General features: G+C 34.8%; 1 protein-coding gene across 2 annotated transcripts in view; it reads right to left on the reverse strand.

The window, feature by feature from the left end:
- The window catches only part of NIPBL (NIPBL cohesin loading factor), a 185,541-nt gene that overhangs the window by 44,092 nt on the left and 123,585 nt on the right, over positions 1-17,864 (reverse strand). For both annotated transcript variants that reach the window (XM_090276169.1, XM_090276170.1), the window contains exons 16-24: positions 15,956-16,042; positions 13,437-13,668; positions 12,518-12,669; positions 11,898-11,978; positions 11,162-11,262; positions 8,349-8,487; positions 4,017-4,099; positions 3,284-3,416; positions 2,238-2,381 (exon numbers count right to left, since the gene is read on the reverse strand). In XM_090276169.1, the coding sequence (XP_090132295.1) occupies positions 2,238-2,381; positions 3,284-3,416; positions 4,017-4,099; positions 8,349-8,487; positions 11,162-11,262; positions 11,898-11,978; positions 12,518-12,669; positions 13,437-13,668; positions 15,956-16,042 (1,152 nt within the window). The remainder of the gene's footprint in view (positions 1-2,237; positions 2,382-3,283; positions 3,417-4,016; positions 4,100-8,348; positions 8,488-11,161; positions 11,263-11,897; positions 11,979-12,517; positions 12,670-13,436; positions 13,669-15,955; positions 16,043-17,864) is intronic.

Here is a 17,864-nt window from a genome sequence, read left to right on the forward strand (position 1 = left end):
TAAATGGGAACTATTATCTGTATTATTGTGTGTTATGAGTTTCTTTGGGATATTATTTTTAAAAAAAATTCTAGAAGGGAATTTTTTTTATTTATAATTAACATAAAAATAGTACTTTAGTTCACATAAGGTATTAAATATATAGTGACTGTAGTGACTGAGCTATATATTTAGGTCCTATCAAGAATAATACAGAGAAGAAATTAACTGTGAGTTGACATTCATCTCTCCAGCTTATACTGTTGCTCTGGCCAAGTGAAATGACAAATATATGGTTTAGAATATATATAAGTAGAAAACAAGGATTAGAATAACCCATGTTCTAGAAGAGTGATAATATGGATACATTCAGAAACTCATCATAGCACTGTAAACTAGTACACTGTAAACTTCCAAAAGCAATATGGATGTATGTCAAGAGCTGTACAAGTATTTATGAATGACTGCTGCTCTCTAGTTCTATCGTGTACTATCTACATGGCTGTATGTGACAAATAAAAGAGGTCCCAGGTCCATTCTAACTAAGAAATAATGAAAGTCACCTAGTATCTAGATCTTGGATTTTAAATTACCATTTTCCAATTAAAGAAACCAATAGACTTGGAGAAATGGCTGATTCCAGGGCTGAGGCAAGGAAAGTAAAAGATGAGCCTGTAACTTCTCAATGTGCCACAAGGTGAGAAAATCCTCAAAGAAAGGTAGGAATGTATCAAAAAGGTACAAAAGCCAGCTTAAAGGGGGTCCCTCACTGGACAAATGTTGGACAATCCGAGCATTAAAATAATGACAGCAACAAATTATAACCTATTAAAAGAAATAAGAATGGCAGTATTATACTAATGGTAATGTCTTGCTTTTGATAGTTGAACTGTGGATATTTAAGTAGCAGTTCCTGTTTGTAAAAATTATATATCACGTAGAGGTTCTCAAACTTCAGCGTTCATTAGAATCACAAGAAGAGTATGCTAAACCACAGATTGCTGGGTCCCACCCCCAGAGCTTCAGACTCAGTATATCCAAGGAGAGTCGTGAGAATTTACATTTTAACAAGTTCCTAGGTGATGGTAAAGTTGGTGATGGTGGCATAACGTCTACTCAAATGGTTCAGGAAAAAAAATGCATCTACAGATACACACAAAGATACATCTTGAAAAAGAATGATAAAGCAAATGTGTCAACAATGAAGAAATTTGGTTAAAAAGTTTATGGAATCTTCGTACTAATCTTAAAACTTTTAAGTTTACAATTATTTTGCAATATTAAGTATAATGGAAAAAATCAGAGGTATTTTTAATGGCCAGCATGGATAAAATTATAAATGGAAAAATAAATAAACAAACAAACAAACAAACAAACAAATAAATAAATATAGTAGTATGTGGGTAGATTAGATTACTGACCTACCAAATTTTCTTAAGTAAATTATGGTATTACTACCACCTCCTCCGTTTAAAAAAAAGTGCAGTAATAAAACACCCTTTCCCTACCCAAACATGAAAGCTCTTTCATGTAATAAAATCAAAAGATGTCCTTGCCCTGGCTGGTGTGGCTCAGTGGATTGAGTGCCAGCCTGAGAACTGCAGTTGCCAGTTCGATTCCCCATCAGGGCACATGCCTGGGTTACAGGCCAGGTCCCCGGCTGGGGGTGTTCAAGAGGCAACTGAACACCTAAGACTTTAAGTAAAACCAGTCTCCTAAGTATTGTGTGTTTAAAATGAAAAAAAAAAAAAGAGGCAACTGATAGGTATTCTTTGCCACACACATTGATGCTTCTCTTCCTTTCTCCTTCCCTCCCCTCTCTCTAAAAATAAACAAACAAAAATCTTTAATATTAAAAAAAAAAAATCAAAAGAGATACTCCTAACTTTCCCCCATTATAAACAGATACACATTTTCAAAGATGCAGAACAATTTGGGTGTGAAAAATGGCCATCACAATAAACTGAAGATTTAAATAAAACATGATAAACTAAAAGGAAAATAGCATCATACACTTGTAACAGTAGTTTGTAAAAAGAAAGCAAATGAAGGATTTATGTAAATCATTTAAGTGTTCCTGTGAGACACGTTTCACCTTAAGGTGTCACCTCTCTCTAGCAGGGCTTCTGAAAAGCCCACTTTTAGAAGCAGGCATCTTTTTTGAACCTAGAAAATGACACGCAACACTCACATAGAAATACCTAAAGAAAGTACTTAGCTATTATTAATCCCCATATTTTAATCCTTTATTGGAATACCTGTTTTAAAATTCTCTCTATAGACCCTTGATCCATTTTGCTTGTGACAGCATCTTTCCTCAGTCGGGCGGCAACAGTTCCGAGGTAATCAAGAGATGCCACTCTCAGAGCCATCTCTGTTGACTTGTTGCTGAACTGATGAACCTAGACATCAAAATAAAGCAAATTTTGATTTAATTTACTCAGTTTATAACACTGTATTTTTAATAGCAATTTATTATATAAAATCCAAATCTATGCTGGATCATCGGAAATATAAATTTTTTCTTTTGATATTGTTCCATCAGATAATTGCCTTTTGAATTTCTGCAATCTGAACATTTTCATTGAAAATATGTATATAGCTGAAACCTCCCTAAGAACACAGTCACTTTCTTTAAATAGAGCCTCAACTGTTTATTTGTAAAAGATGGGATGTTACTAAGAATTTCTTAGGCTGAAACATTTTGGTTCCAGAATAGTATTAATATATTTTCCAGTTCACAGAAAGTAAGATCCCAACAACTTTGTAAAAATCTCTATCACACAAGTCCAAATATAGTTTAAAAATAAAAAACAATCACAATATTTCTTTGCAGTTCCCTATTGTGTTACATGAGGATTAAAAAGAGTCATGTCTTAAGAAATAATTTTAAAAATTAGAGTCACGTTAATCAGTTTCATGCTTTGAAATGAATTAGCTATAGTAACTTATAACTCAGTGTTGAGATGCTTTTAATATAAAAGTTTCAAACAAACAAATGAACGAAAAAAAAAAGAAAAGAAAAAGAAAAAAAAGAAAAACACCCAAAAAAACCAAAACCAAAAAACATTGATTCTGAAGCACTATAATCTTATGTAATGAAATGAAAGCACCAAAGTCACAACATTTTGGTTTTCTACAAGGTACTGACAATATTGTGTACAATTATGCACATGCAAAAATAGAGATGCAATGGTCATATTTCCTTACACATTTTTAAAGAATTCATCATCTGTGAATCAGAGTACATCCTCATTATGTTGTCTTCTAGTAATCTAATAATCTTTAAATGCTATACTCTTACCAACAGTCTCCCTAACAAACTAAGGAGTAGTTCAGCAGCTGGCCATTCAGGCTTATTGACTGTTGAAAGGAGATCTTGAACAAAATTTTCAAATAGTGGTCTGTAATCTTCTTCACCTTGCTTACTACCACATCTGTTCAAAGATAAATAATGAAAAGGTTAGGAACTTGGGTGACATGCCGACCACTATGACTGAAATTTTGCTAGGTTTCCTCTTCTATGTATTTAATAACAAGGTAGGTACTAGGAGAGTACATGAAAATATGGTTTAAAGTATTTCTCAAACTTCATCCCCCTACCCCACTATAGGGAATTCATTTATTGACAAATTATTAACATTGCTTTCTGGCAAGTATAATACATTTTAAAAATGACCACTGTTTTTCTCTCTATGAGATTTCCACAATTTTTTATGAAGGCTAAGTAACCTGTTTCCATAACTTTCCTACTCAATTAGAATGTCCCAAAATTTACTCAAAAAGGAAAGAAAGAAAAATTACAGAATTTCAATCTAGTACTTTAACTTTTGGAGTCCAACATACAAGCAAGTTCACAAAACTTTAGATTTTTAATATTCTAAGTACCTCATTTTAAATATAAAAAAATCAAGAGCCAGGGATATATATACAAAGTTGAGATTATGGCAGAAAATTGGATTAATATTTTATTTAAAATAAATCCACTATTCTCTATGCTGGGAAAAGTAAAAATCAGATTAGGTTACTATACTCACTTTTTAAGGAAGATGGAAAGGAAGTTTTGGGCTGTTCGCATGGCTGTTTCATAGGAGTTGGTAATGACAACATCTTGGTCAACCTAGATTAAGAAAAATAAATTTATCCACAGATAAGAAATACCCAACAAATAAAAAGCTAAATTGCTAATGTTATTACTAGATATGTGTAATAAATATTTATTTTTTAAGTTATGTTTTATAGTTTATGCTATTACAGTTCTCCCAATTTTCCTCCTTTGCCTGCCCCCTGTTGAGCACCCCCACACTCTCAGACAATCCTCACACCATTGTCCATGTCCATGGTCATGCACCTAAGTTCTTGGGCTATTCTAGTCCCTATTTGGTTCTTTACCTCACCATGGCTATTCTGTAACGACCAGTTTGTACTTCTTAACCCCTTCACCTTTTTTGCCCATACATACCCCCGACCCCTTTCTCATCTGACAATCATCAAAACATTCTCTGTATGATTCTGTTTCTGTTCTGATTATTTATTTTGTTTTTTAGATTCAATTATTGATAGATAAGTATTGACTGCCATTTTATTGTTCATATTTTAGATCTTCTTCTTAAAGAAGACCCTTAAACATTTCATATACTAGTTTGGTGGTGATGAAGTCCTTTAGCTTTTTCTTGTCTGGGAGGCACTTCACCTGTCCTTTGATTCTAAATGATAGCTTTGCTGGGTAGCGTAATCTTGATTGTAGGTCCTTGCTTTTCATTACTTAGAACATTTCTTGCCAATCCCCTCTAGCCTGCAAAGTTTCTTTTGAGAAATCAGCTGACAGTCTTACGTGAGTTCCTTTGTAGAAGACTGCTTTTCTTTGCTGCTTTTAAGATTCTCTTTCTATAAACCTTTGCATTTTAATTATGATGTGTCTTGGTGTGGTCCTCTTTGCGTCCAGCTTGTTTGGGACTCTCTGTGCTTCCTGGACTTGCATGTCTATTTCCTTCACCAAGTTAGGGAAGTTTTCTGTCCTTATTTTGATCTCTCTTCTCCTTCCTATACCCCCATGAAGGAAACGTTGTGACACTTGAAGTTGTCCCAGAGGCTCCTTATGCTATCCTCACTTTTTGGATTTTTTCTTTTTGCTGTTCTGATAGACTCTTTTTGTTTCCTTATATTCCAAATTGGTGATTTGATTCCAGGCTTTATCCACTCAAATGTTTATGCTCTGTAAATTGTTCATTTCAATTAGTGTATCCTTTCTTTCTGACTGGATCTTTTTTATGATGTTGAGGTTCTAAGTTCATTGAGCATCCTTATAATCAGTGTTTTGAACTCTGCAACTAGTAGGTTGTTTGCCTTCATTTTCTTTAGCTCTTCTTCTGGAGTTTTGCTCTGTTCTTTCATATGTGCCATGTTTCTTTGTCTCCTCACTTTAGCACCTTCCCTCTGTTTATTTCTATGTATTAGGTAGGGATGCTACATCTCCAAGGTTTGGCAGAGTGGCTTAACGTGGTAGGTATCCTGTAAGTTCCAGTGGCACAGCCTCCCCTATTACCCAAGCTGGGTACTCAAAGTGCACCCCCACCAGGTGGGCTGCGTATAACCTCCTCTTGTAGTTGAGCCTTGAGTGCTGTTGGCATGTCCAAGGTCAGCCACTGCCTGTGTTCTGTCCAAGGTCACACAGCATAAGCTACAAAGCAACCTGCAGACAGCTGCTACTTGCATTGGCTTGGGGGTACATATGAAAGGGCAAGCTTGACCCATGGCCAGCCAGTGCTAATGCCAGGCCTGGGGCAACTTAGTGGGAGGTACAGGGCTCCTCAAAGCCAGAAGCTGCTCGTTTGAGAATTTTGGAAAATTAGAACCATGGGTCAAGGCAAGCCTTTCACATCAAAAAGCCACTGAACAGCTTGGGTGGGCCTGAAAGCTGGGTGAAGGAAACAGCATGAGCCAGGTTAACGGAGTCTCAGATATGGTGCCCACCTACTGGGGAGGGAGGCTATCAAAGGCACAGTGGCTTCCTCGCAGCCCCCGCCCTCATGCCGGACAATTCACATCCTGCCCATATAGCTCTGGCACCTTTCAAGCTGCTGCCACAGCACTGGAGTTCACACAGAGTGAGTCTGAATAAGTCAGTGTGTAGGCCCTTTCAGAGGAACTTCCTGGGACTCCAGAAGTTTCTGTCTTTGACAGCCTCAATCCCCGCTGTATTTACAGCCAGATGTTATGGAGACTTATCTTCCTAGAACTGGAACGCTGGGCTGGGGGGGCCTGGTGTGTGGGGCCAGCCTATTGTGTCTCCACCCCTTCTATCAGTCTCGATGTGACTTCTTCTTTATTTCTACAGTCATAGGACTTCCATCCAGCTTGATGTCTGATGGCTCTGAATGATGGTTGTTCTACAGTTTAGTTGTAATTTTGATGTGGTAGTGTGAGGAGGCGAGCCATGCTTACCTACACCACAATCTTGACCGGAAGTCCGGTAATACATTTAAATACTAAGATGCTTAACTACTGTTTTACATATAAAAAGAAAAGCTACAATTACCATATTAAACATATTTTATTTTATTTTAAAGATTTTATTTATTTTTAGAGGGGAAGGGAGGAAGAGAGGGAGAGAAACATCAGTGTATGTTTACCTACTTGACCAGAGTAGGTAAAATTAAAAAGGAAAAATGTAAACTGAAACACTACTTTGTTGAGCACACTGACAAGATTTCATAAAGTTGTATATCCACTATGATGTAATATTTTACTTCTAAGTGTATCTAGAATAACTCTTGCTCAAAATTGTGATACAGTTAAATAATATGTTTACTTGAAGTCAAAAACAAATCTGCTCTAATTCAGTTATATCTACTAAAATAATGTCGATGCCCTGGCTGGTGTGGCTCAGTGGATTGAGTGTCAGCCTATGAACCAAAGTGTCACCGGCTGGATTCCCAGTCAGGGCACATGCCTGGGCTGTGGGCCAGGTTCCCAGCTGTGGGTATGTGAGAGGCAACTAACTGACTGATGTGTCTCAGGCACATCGATGTTTTTCTCCCTCTTTTTTTCCCTCCCTTCCCCTCTCTCAAAAAATAAAGTAAAATCTTAATAAAAAAAGCTGAGTAAAAAATTAGCTGTAAATGTCAGTATATCACGTAAATTAAAAAAATAATTCTGTATCAAATTTATGCAGATAAATACACAAACAGAAGGATTAAACACATTTGTGATACTGGTCATGGATGGTTTAGGAAGGGAAGATTGGAGAGAGAACAATGGGATTAGGAGAGGAAGGAGAAACAAGAGGAACCTAACTTTTTGATATGCATTTTTTACTTAATTAAGCATTCTTGTTTCTTTTGAACTTTTTTGAAGCAATATTATAAAAGTTGGAAAAATTATAAGTGATAGTGTGTAAAAGCTACAAACCAAAAACAAATCTTATTTATGATTTACTTAACAGTGAGGGCATAAACTCATTTTCTGCATAAATTAATTATATTACAATCTTATTCATTAATATAGATATTACATATTATAATATTCACCTTCACATTCAATATCTCACTTGAGTCTTACAAATTAGTATGGTAGGCTTGTTAGGTACTAGCATCTCCATTTCATAGCTGAAGAAAAAAATTCAGATCAAAAGGATTTCTGCATTTCTTCACTGGTAGATACACCAGTCTGAACCAGAACTCAAGTCCTAAAGCCCAGCCATGAAGCCCTAAATAAGAACTTCAGTTTTATAAGAATGGCAGAGAATACAAAGGGGAACCCCAAAACAATCGAATTTACTAATAAAAAACTGTGTATTTATTCTCACAGGTTTAAACTTCAGTGACCCTCAAAGTACTCTCCATTTGATGCAATACTCTTAATGAGATGATGTTTTTTCCCACTGCTCCAAACAGTTTTTGAACTCGATGATCCTTCTGCCTTTTTTTGTTTCACCTCTTACATCAGCAAAACGTTTCCCTCGAAAGACTTTTATTTCATCCAGGAAAACAAAAAAAAAAGTGACTTGGGGTGGGATCAGGCGAATACGAAGAAGGGTGGGGGTCATGCTGTTTTAGGTAAAAAACTGCTGAACACTCAGCATGGTATGGGCAGGTGCACTTATAAATCACCCATCATGAAATGGGCAAATGCGCTGAAAGAATCTTCAAAGAAAATTCTCTGAAGCCAAATGCAACCTCTCACAACAATGCCAGCTGGTACACTGATACAGATGGGTTTCTAGAACTCTCACCTACAGGGTAAAGCCTGTATTACAAGGGTCCCACTCTCCAGAAGATAGTTTCTTTCTTCTGGGGTCTCCCCTCATATTCATATATGTGCGTTTCCCGATAAAAGTACAAAGTTATAAAACATAAAAAATTTCTTACTTTTTTATTTGAGTCCTCTTCTGAATTAGAGTCCTTCTCTGATGATGGTAAGTGGACTACACACTGAATTAACTGTAAAACCAGTGCTGTCACCATCTGAATATACATAGGCTCTCCATCCATATCACTACTGTTTAACCTTTAATGGAGAAGAAAATATTTAAATTATACAGAGTCTAAAGAGAACTTCATTTTGCACGTCATCTGTTATCTGAAAGTTTCAGGATGCTTTCATTACCAATGATTCTAGGCATCAGCTTTAGTGCTTATAGTAGTATCACGTCTAATTATTTTTAATAAATTTTAAAAAATGCCAATCCCTATGCATACTTAGATAATTAAAAGTCAAAAGATATGAAGTATTTAATAAAATTTCCTTCCACACTCCAGGTGTACTGCAGATATACATTTATAATAAAAAATATAAAATATTTCTCAAAATAATTTTTTTAAATGGGAAGTCTTCCTGATTTCTAAACCCTTATGCACTGTAGTATTCATTCTTACTAAAATCTGCTACAGTCAGCTGTTGATCATCTGTGCTATAGTATAAGGTCCATTGGATAGAATATAAAAAATCACATTCTAAATCTTTTGTTCTAAAGATACTATAAAAACATAGAAATTCTTTTACATGTTGATAGCTTTTCTTCAGGTATAATAAATAATAGATAATTATCAATACAAAATTAGTCTCAAAAATTAAGATAAACAATTATTTTACAGAAGATAGCCTTGAAAGCAATATAATTCTGTAGGTAAGATCAACACATTCAATCACTCAGAAATATTAAGACAGTTATGATGACGATGATTACCTATGACAAAGTGGTTCTTAACCAGGATGATTTTGCTTCTCAGGAGACATTTATCAGTGTCCTGAGAAAATGTTAGTGGTCACTCATTGGAAGGAGGGGTGTTGTTCTTGGCAATGAGTAGGCAGAGGTCAGGGATGCTGCTAAGTATGTTACAAAGTACAGGACTGCCCCGTACAACAAAGTATTATCTGGCCCTAAAGGTCAATAGCACTGAGACTGAAAAACCCTGCCAAGATCCTTACAAATCAAAATTACTGAATTAATTTTTTTAATGTACATTTTATTGATTATGCTGTTAGCATTGTCCCAATTTCTTTTCCCTTTGCTCCTCTCTGCCCAGTAACCCCCCTTCCCTTCAGCAATCCCACCCCTTAGTTCATGTCCATGGTTCGTGGATATAAGTTCTTTGGCTTCACCCTTTCCTGTATTATTCTTAACTTCCCCTGTCTATTTTGTACCAACCGATTACGCTTCTTAGTCCCTGCACCATTTGCCCCTTTCTCCCTATACCCTGTCCCAGCTGATACCCCTCCACATGCTCCCCATACCTATGATTCTGTTCCTATTCTGGGTGTTTGCTTAGTTTGTTTTTGTTTTTATTTTTTAGATTCAGTTATTGATAGTTGTGAGTTTATCATTTTAATGTTCATAGTTTTGATTTTCTTTTTCCTAAATAAGTCCCTTTAACATTTCACATAATTATGGCTTGGTGATGATGTACTCCTTTAGCTTTACCTTGTCTGGGAAGCACTTTATCTTCCTTCCCATTCTAATGATAGCTCTGCTGGATAGAGTAATCTTGGTTGTAAGTCCTTGCTTTTCATCACTTTGAATACTTCTTGCCAGCCCCTTCTTGTCTGCAAAGTTTCTTTTGAGAAATCAGCTGATAGTCTTATAGGTACCTCTTTGTAGTAGGTAACTCTCTTTTCTCTTGCTGCTTTTAAGATTCTCTCTTTATCTTTAACCTTTGGGATTTTAATTACGATGTGTCAAGTCTGTGAGCATCTTTATCACCAGTAAAAGAGCTCTTCAACTGTTGGCTTGGCTATCTCCTCGTCAATTGCTTCTCCCACTGGAAACTTCACCTGCCCCCCATTTTGGGCCACACTTCTCTTTTTCCTCAACATGACAGCCTTCTGTGTTTGCCTCTGTGTCTTAGGTAGAGCTGTCGCATCTTTTACATTATAAGGGGTGGAGCCTTAAGTATTTGTCAGTGCGGGGTGATGGGTTTCACCACGTTGTGGCGCTTTATGTGGGGGAGAGGTCTGAGAGGGAACAATGCCACTTGCTCAGCACTTGCCCATTATCCAGGCACTTCTCCCCCTTCCCATATGCAACTGGTGCCCTTTTAGCTGCTGTTTGGTGATGGTTCCCAGAGGGGGTGGGTTTGCGGACATTCTAGGACTGTGGGGGCCTCTAAATAAGCTGACTCTGCTGAGGGATCAGCAGTTTCTTCCTCCACTCCAACCCCCACTGGTTTTCACAGTCAGAAGCAATGAGGCTTTATTTTCCCTGGGGCTGGGACTGTGAGCTGTGTGTTCTGGTCTGGAGCTGGGATCGCTTCCCAGGTTTCCCTCCTACTTTTAAAATATATGACTGCGTTCACTGCCACTGCCCTGGCTCTGCTCCCTCCTACCTGTCTGGATGAGTATTTCTTCTTTTTTCTTCATTTGCTGGACTTCCATGCACTTTGACTTTCTGGAACTTCTGGTTGCTTTTTAGTTTTGAATCAGTTCTAATGCCTTCTAAGTTGTGAGAAACACACAGCGTGTCTACCTAAGCCTCCATCTTGGCCAGAACTTCCTCACTGAATTTAAGTCACCCAAATATGCATTGTTATTTCACACATCTAAGCTACTCTTCATTCTTTTCTGACTGAACTGTCTCGCTTTTATTTGAATATTAATATAAAAAATTAGACAGAAATAATGAAAAATATTTAAAAGCTACAATATAATGGTGCTCTTAATTATACTTGACCTTTGCTATAATTACCTGAAGTTCCTTAAACTCCTCTTGCTCGTTGGTAATCTTGCAAGTGAAGTAAAAATTTCTTCCAAAATTAACTGCCTATGTTTTTCATATCTTGAGAATACCTGTTTAGTAATTAGAAGATTCCAAATGAATGTTTTTATAATTATTTGAAAAGAGAGCAAAAATAATACTATAATGTATTAAAAATATATAATCTGCCATTTAAAACTTTCAGTAGCAATGACTGAGATAACCTGCTTTTCTATGATTAATAACATTCTTATAGAAGTCAAGAGTATAGAAAGATAAGATCGAAATGATTTTAAATAATTCTGATTTTATAGTAAATATTATAGAATTACTAACTAAATTATACATATATATTTTAACCTCACCAAGGACACTATTTTTTCATTGCTGTTAGAAAGAGGGGAAGGGGCGGGGAAGGGAGAGAGAGAGACAGAGGATGTCCGTTTTGCTGCCCCACTTGTCTCTGCACTCATTGGTTGCTTCTTACGTGTCCTCTGACCGGAATCAAACCTGCAACTTTTTGGTCTGCAGAATGACCCTACAACCAACTGAACCACACCAGCCAAGGTGCTAACTAAAATATTTTTAAGTAGTGAGATGTGTTTAGAACCTAAGGGACACTAAAACAGTTTTTATCTGCATTAATTTTTGGAGGTTTGGATTAAATGTTATCAGTATTTTTCTTGGGGGGGGGGATAAACTAAAAATACAAATTAATTACACTTACTGCAGTGACTAATTTAATGGCACACAACTGTAGTTCACTGACATTTTCCACAAAAAAAGGTGTTATCCCCATTGATGATACCTGCATAGACATACACAAAGAGTAATTAGTACACATCGCTAGTTCATTTCAGTAACATTCTACCTTACTAAATTCTAAAACATTCACAAACTTACTGAGAGGGCATTTACTTTCCCCTCAGCAATCAGCATCTAGTTCTTTCTCTGATCCCTTTCATCTTCAAACACATTAGCACATACCTTTCTTCACAGCTGCAATTCCTCTAATCTCCACCTTTTGCATTGATAAATGTCACAGGAATATAGGAATATAAAGAAACAAAAAACATTGCCACCATTCTGGATAAAAAAAGTCTTGGCATATTTTAAAGAAAATGATAATTTATCTTTCAAAGAATTTAGGATTAAGAATTTATACTACATTTATTCACCTGTCTTCGCACCAAATGTTTCTTTTTAAAACTTCCCTGTAATTTATTTCAATTTAAGATATACTCAGCATGAATACAGTGCTGGTATTATCAAGTGAGCAAGGTTATAATGAACTCAATTTTTAAAGCATTTGGCTTACAAATATAAAAATGCTTCATAACAACTTACCTGAAGAATTGTTGTATCTGTAAGAAGTTGTATCTCTAACAATTCTGATAAGCTGCTAACAATGTCACAAACTTTATTATAAAGCATTACTATTACTCTCTGTTTATGAGTAGAACATTTTGCCCGTTTTGCCTTTGAACTTAATATGCCTCCTAAAAAAATTCAAAACAAGAGATATATAAACTTTTAATAAATAGTTAATAAAACTGTTTTCTGAATTAAAAGAATACACTTTTTTTTTCCATAAATAAAAACCTGGCAAATAAAGCTGGTTATTTATTAAAAGAGAAAATTACTCTATAGGTATATTTAGTTACATAGTAAACATTATTTTAATAGTACTGTGTGGCACATTTCAGTGGCTATTAAATTCTTGTATTTCTTTATTTTTATTTTATTAATTGTAAAATTATAAGATAGTAAGCTTCTATTTCCCTTTAAATTAATTTGCAATGATTAAACAGATAAGTAAAGGTAGTTATTCATGAACCAAGTTTGTCTTCCTCTCTTCAACCACATACATGTTAACTATTTCACTGCTCATTTATAAAAGGTTAGAAATAAAAGAACAAATATACATCCTAAGTCAAGCCTTTATGCAGATAAGTATATTTTGGGTAAAATTAAGCGAAAGTCATAAACGGAACCAGAAGCTAATATTATCTGTGACTTTTCCCTGACCAGTAGAAACTACTTTATTACATGTAAATAGGGGCTAAAGGAATAACTGAACAAGTACTGGGTTAACTAAGCTTTATAATCTAGTCACATCAAAGGCAGTGTTCATTGCAGTCTATGTAATCTAATTTTTACACCACTTTAAGTTATTGTATTCTGATCCATCTAACATGGTAAAATTATAAAATAGATAATTTTGAAATTATACTCAAAAACTCTCAATATAAAAGGGCAAACTAACCTCCATGAGGATCTAATCTGTAAACAGGATCATACTGAGGATAAAGTGTATTCTGCAAATGAAACTTAGTGTACTGTATAACTCTTTCAATTACATCCTCAATATACACAGCTTTTGGCATGTTAGGGGATGTCATGATGTTGATAGTAGTAAGACAGGCATCTGCTGACTTTGTAACTCTCTCCATAATAAGGTCTCTCCATAACCTTTCTTCTTCTTCAGTATCGTTATTCTATAAAATAGCACATTGTTAATGAAATGGAAATAAACACATTTATACCTTAAAATAGAAAATAAATTATGATATATTTCATTTTCACAGGTGAAAAACATGGCAAGAGTTTTGATGTGTGTATATTCTTTTTAGAAAAAAGGGATAAAGTATAAATACTGATATTGTTGTTTCAAAATAATATACTGTTTCCTACTGTCACCACTAGATGATATGCCAATGATGAAGTTATAGTTACCTTTACCTGTGTGCTTTATCTAAATCTAAGATTTTAGCTAAAGACTATAAGTATATACATGATAAATTTTGTGTTTGGGGTATAAACATTATGATAGTAAGAAAACTTTATAAATTCTGATTGCTATTGTGGGAACAGAGCAAAACTTAACAGTAACAAAAGGTACAGCCTTATTTAAAAGTAGTAAAATGTTACTATCATTCCTAATATTTCTTTTTCAACAACACTGTATTTTTGAAACTGAGACTAAAAGCAATGATTATGCATACTACTGAAAACATAATTTATGTTCTGAAATGTATAAATCAACAACTGACTAAAGACCACATTTTAATTTGCATATCAGCAGCCTGCATTGCAATTGTGAAGGGGTGCTTTTAATCCCACTTATAATAGGAGGTTTTACTTTATAAATAAAGTAAATAATTAAATAAAGTAGAGGAGGGATTTCTAATCTTTAATGCCTAAAAACTTGATTACTTTTTTCCTAACTCTCCAACTTTCTTTCATTTTACTGCTTACAAATCTACTTAAAAATAAGGTAAAGTAACTTTTCTTTGATATTAAAATTGCTGTTTGGAAGAGTTAGTTAAAGAGGTTAATCATTCATGCCAAATATTAAGATGATCTGCAATACATTAAATACTGCTTAGGTTTTCAGGAATAAAAATAATTTCATTAAGACTGAATCTGCTAGCTCTCCAGAACTCTAGATTCTTGATACTTGTCACAATTTCTTGTTAAATTATTTTAAAGAAAATATGCAGACTAGAGATGGAGTATACTACCATTATAGATTTCCCTAAACCTTTAGTTTCTATCATTCAAATACTAATTTAGAGGGGAAATTGGAAAAATATGGATATATTTAATAAGCCATTGAAATACAACCTAAGATATTTTTCTACATTTTTTATTACATGTAGATCACTTGGCAATCCTGTGGCTTCTGAAAACATCAAGAACATTTCCCTCATCAGATAAAATCCAGTGCATATATGAAATATACATAGTATGTATTTACATATGAGAACGAAAATATATATATCAAAAGTGTTAGTAGTTATTGATGGATGGGAATATGGACCTTTTTGTGCTTTTTATATTTTGGAAAAATTTTAAAATAAATATACTATTCCTTAAAATCAGGCTTTAAAAATCAAAGAATATTCATTAATTCAAAACTTTCCGGGGGTGGGTTGGGTGGGGGAGAGAAATTGGGGAAAAAGGGGACAACTGTAATTGAAAAACCAAAATAAAAAAATTAAAAAAAAACAAAAAAAAACTTTCCCCAATTCTTATCTCTTATATTAAATGCCTATAAGTATCAGTGTTTCTATTCATTAATGAAAGCGATATCAAGATCAATTTGAGTGCACATATGACTTTGAATGCCTGCTACAATGCTAGGAAGGCAGATCCCAGGCAATGTAGTTTAATCAGTTCATAAACCATTACACCATGTTGCAACTGCTTTTGATATAAACAAATTAAAATGTAGTAACAGTTCCGGTTACCGTTTATTGAGAGGTTACAATGTGCCAGACATTGCTAAGCACTTTACATGAACTGACTTATTTAAACCTTTCAAAAACCATTTGAGTTAGGTATAAAAATGGCAATATAAGAATTAATGTTTTAGGATACATTAGGAAATCAGCATAAGATCACTAAGTATTTTTCCAGGGAAGGTCAAGAGAATTACTACCTACTATCATTTATTTTTTAAACAAAAAGACATTTTTAACACACTCATACACTTACACAAGAAAGAGCATAATAAAAGGATCAGTTGTTTAAATTAAGTGAATTTATACCTGTCATTATTATTCATACTTCATGTCAAAGCTGTGAATTGATAATATGTAAAATCAATTTTGAATTGCTAGAAGTGCTACCCTAGCAGCAATGCTAATGACTGTAACTAGCAGATGGTGGTAGCAAGCTCAAGTTAATAAAATTGGGAATTTTCCCTATAGATCAAAGTTTCTATGAAAAAATATATCTTAACAATAGTAAGGGTAAAAACAGTATGGATCTTAAACTTACATGATTTAACAAAGTAGAAAGCTTTGACCCATCCTGAATATTCTTCTCCAAGATATTTAGGACCTTCACAGTTTTGTCAGTAGAAAGCTAAAACAGCAACATAAGTCCTTTTATCCATCATTGGTAAAAGTAATAAAGTACTCAAGAAACATTCTATACAATTATCCCCTTTAGGGGATATGGAGTATATAACATTACAATCCTCTTCAAGAACAGAAAACTTTCCCACTTACATCCTCTACTCAAGTCTGAATTATGTAGAGAACAAACCGCTTGCTTCTGAATGACAGGAGAGCAAATACACACTGGGCATGTGCATGTCTCTAACTCAACTCTTAACTACCCAGCTAGTCAAGACTAGGTCTGCTCTGATGCCTGCCACCCAGCTTTTGTGCCAGTGATACTGAACATGCATGTGAAGCACACGCATACAAGGTTTCACTAATCATTTTAATTATAACACGGCTCCCATACTATGTTATTCAGCAGATGTCTTAAAATCCAAGATAGTATTTTCAGTAACAGAAGCATAAAATTGTAAATAAGAGTTACAAATGTAAAATAACATTGCTTTATTTAGTAGAAATCTTATTATTTTAATATCTCCTATCTTACTTATTACAAAGATTCTTTCTCTAGTAAAAAAAATTAGTCAATGTAGAGGCTCTGCCAGCAGGCAACTGTTATTTACATTTTTTTGACTGAACAGGACTCCTCAAAGACTCCCAGCATGCAGCTGGCACTCTCAGCCAAATCAGCCAGAAGAGTCAAAGGGAGGATCAACAGAGTAACTAATGCAAGTATAGTTCCACTAATCATGCTGGCATATTGCTTTAGATATTTTCACAACAGAGTAAACTTCTGCGACTTTTGGTAAACCTTTGATGCTCTGAAAACACTCAGCAAATTCACCTCTGAAATAGAATGTTATTAGCTATGTGTAATTGTGGAACTTATGAATTAAAACCTAAGATTGGCACTGGCCCCTCAGAAAACTGATGCCATATTCCTATATACAAAATAAATCAATACACCCTCACTGCACATAGTAGTATCAATGTAAACTAATGGCACATTAATTTTTGGTTAACTATGTGATGTCTGTCTTTAAAAATCAAACTCGTGGAACCCTTCTACAGTACTGGTAAAAATGTAATCGGTGTAGCCACTGTGGAAAACAATATGGAGGTTCCTCAAAATATTAAAAATAGAGCTACCATATGATCCAGCAATTATGTATGTATCTGAAGGAAATGAAGACACTAATTTGAAAAAGATATTTGCACCCCATGTTCATTGCAGCATTATTTACAGTAATCAAGACATGGAAGCAATCAAAGTGTATGATGTATGATCTCATTTATATGTGGAACCTAAAAAAGCAACAACAAACAACTGAAGTCATAGATACAGAGAACAGACTGACGGCTGCCAGCGGTGGGGGATGAACGAAATGGGTGAAGGTGGTCAAGAGGTACAAATTTTCAGTTTTAAAATAAAAAATAAGTCCTAGGAATGTAATGCATAGCATGGTGATGTGGTTAACATCATCATACTGCATAACTGACCCCTGGACAACATGTGCTCCGGGGGACTACCCACAACAACGCAGCCCCAAACCTGTGTATGACTTTGACTCCCCCAAAACCTAACTACAGTCAGCCTTTCACATCTGTGAATTAAACCGTGGCTGAAAACAGTATTTTGGATCCAAGGTGCAGAATGCAAAAATACTGTTTTTAATCCAAGAATGTTTAATGTATTTACTTAAAAAATCCATGTATAAGTGGACTTGTGCAGTTCACTCCAGTGTTGTGCAAGGGTCATAAGTTTAAATTGTTTAGAATAAACTCTACAGGAAAATGTAATTTTTTATTAATGCTTTTACTACTTTTGAAGAACAACTCAT

This window comes from Furipterus horrens, unplaced genomic scaffold (genome assembly GCF_987537825.1).
Source record: "Furipterus horrens unplaced genomic scaffold, mFurHor1.1.pri manual_scaffold_5, whole genome shotgun sequence".
NCBI lineage: Eukaryota > Metazoa > Chordata > Mammalia > Chiroptera > Furipteridae > Furipterus > Furipterus horrens.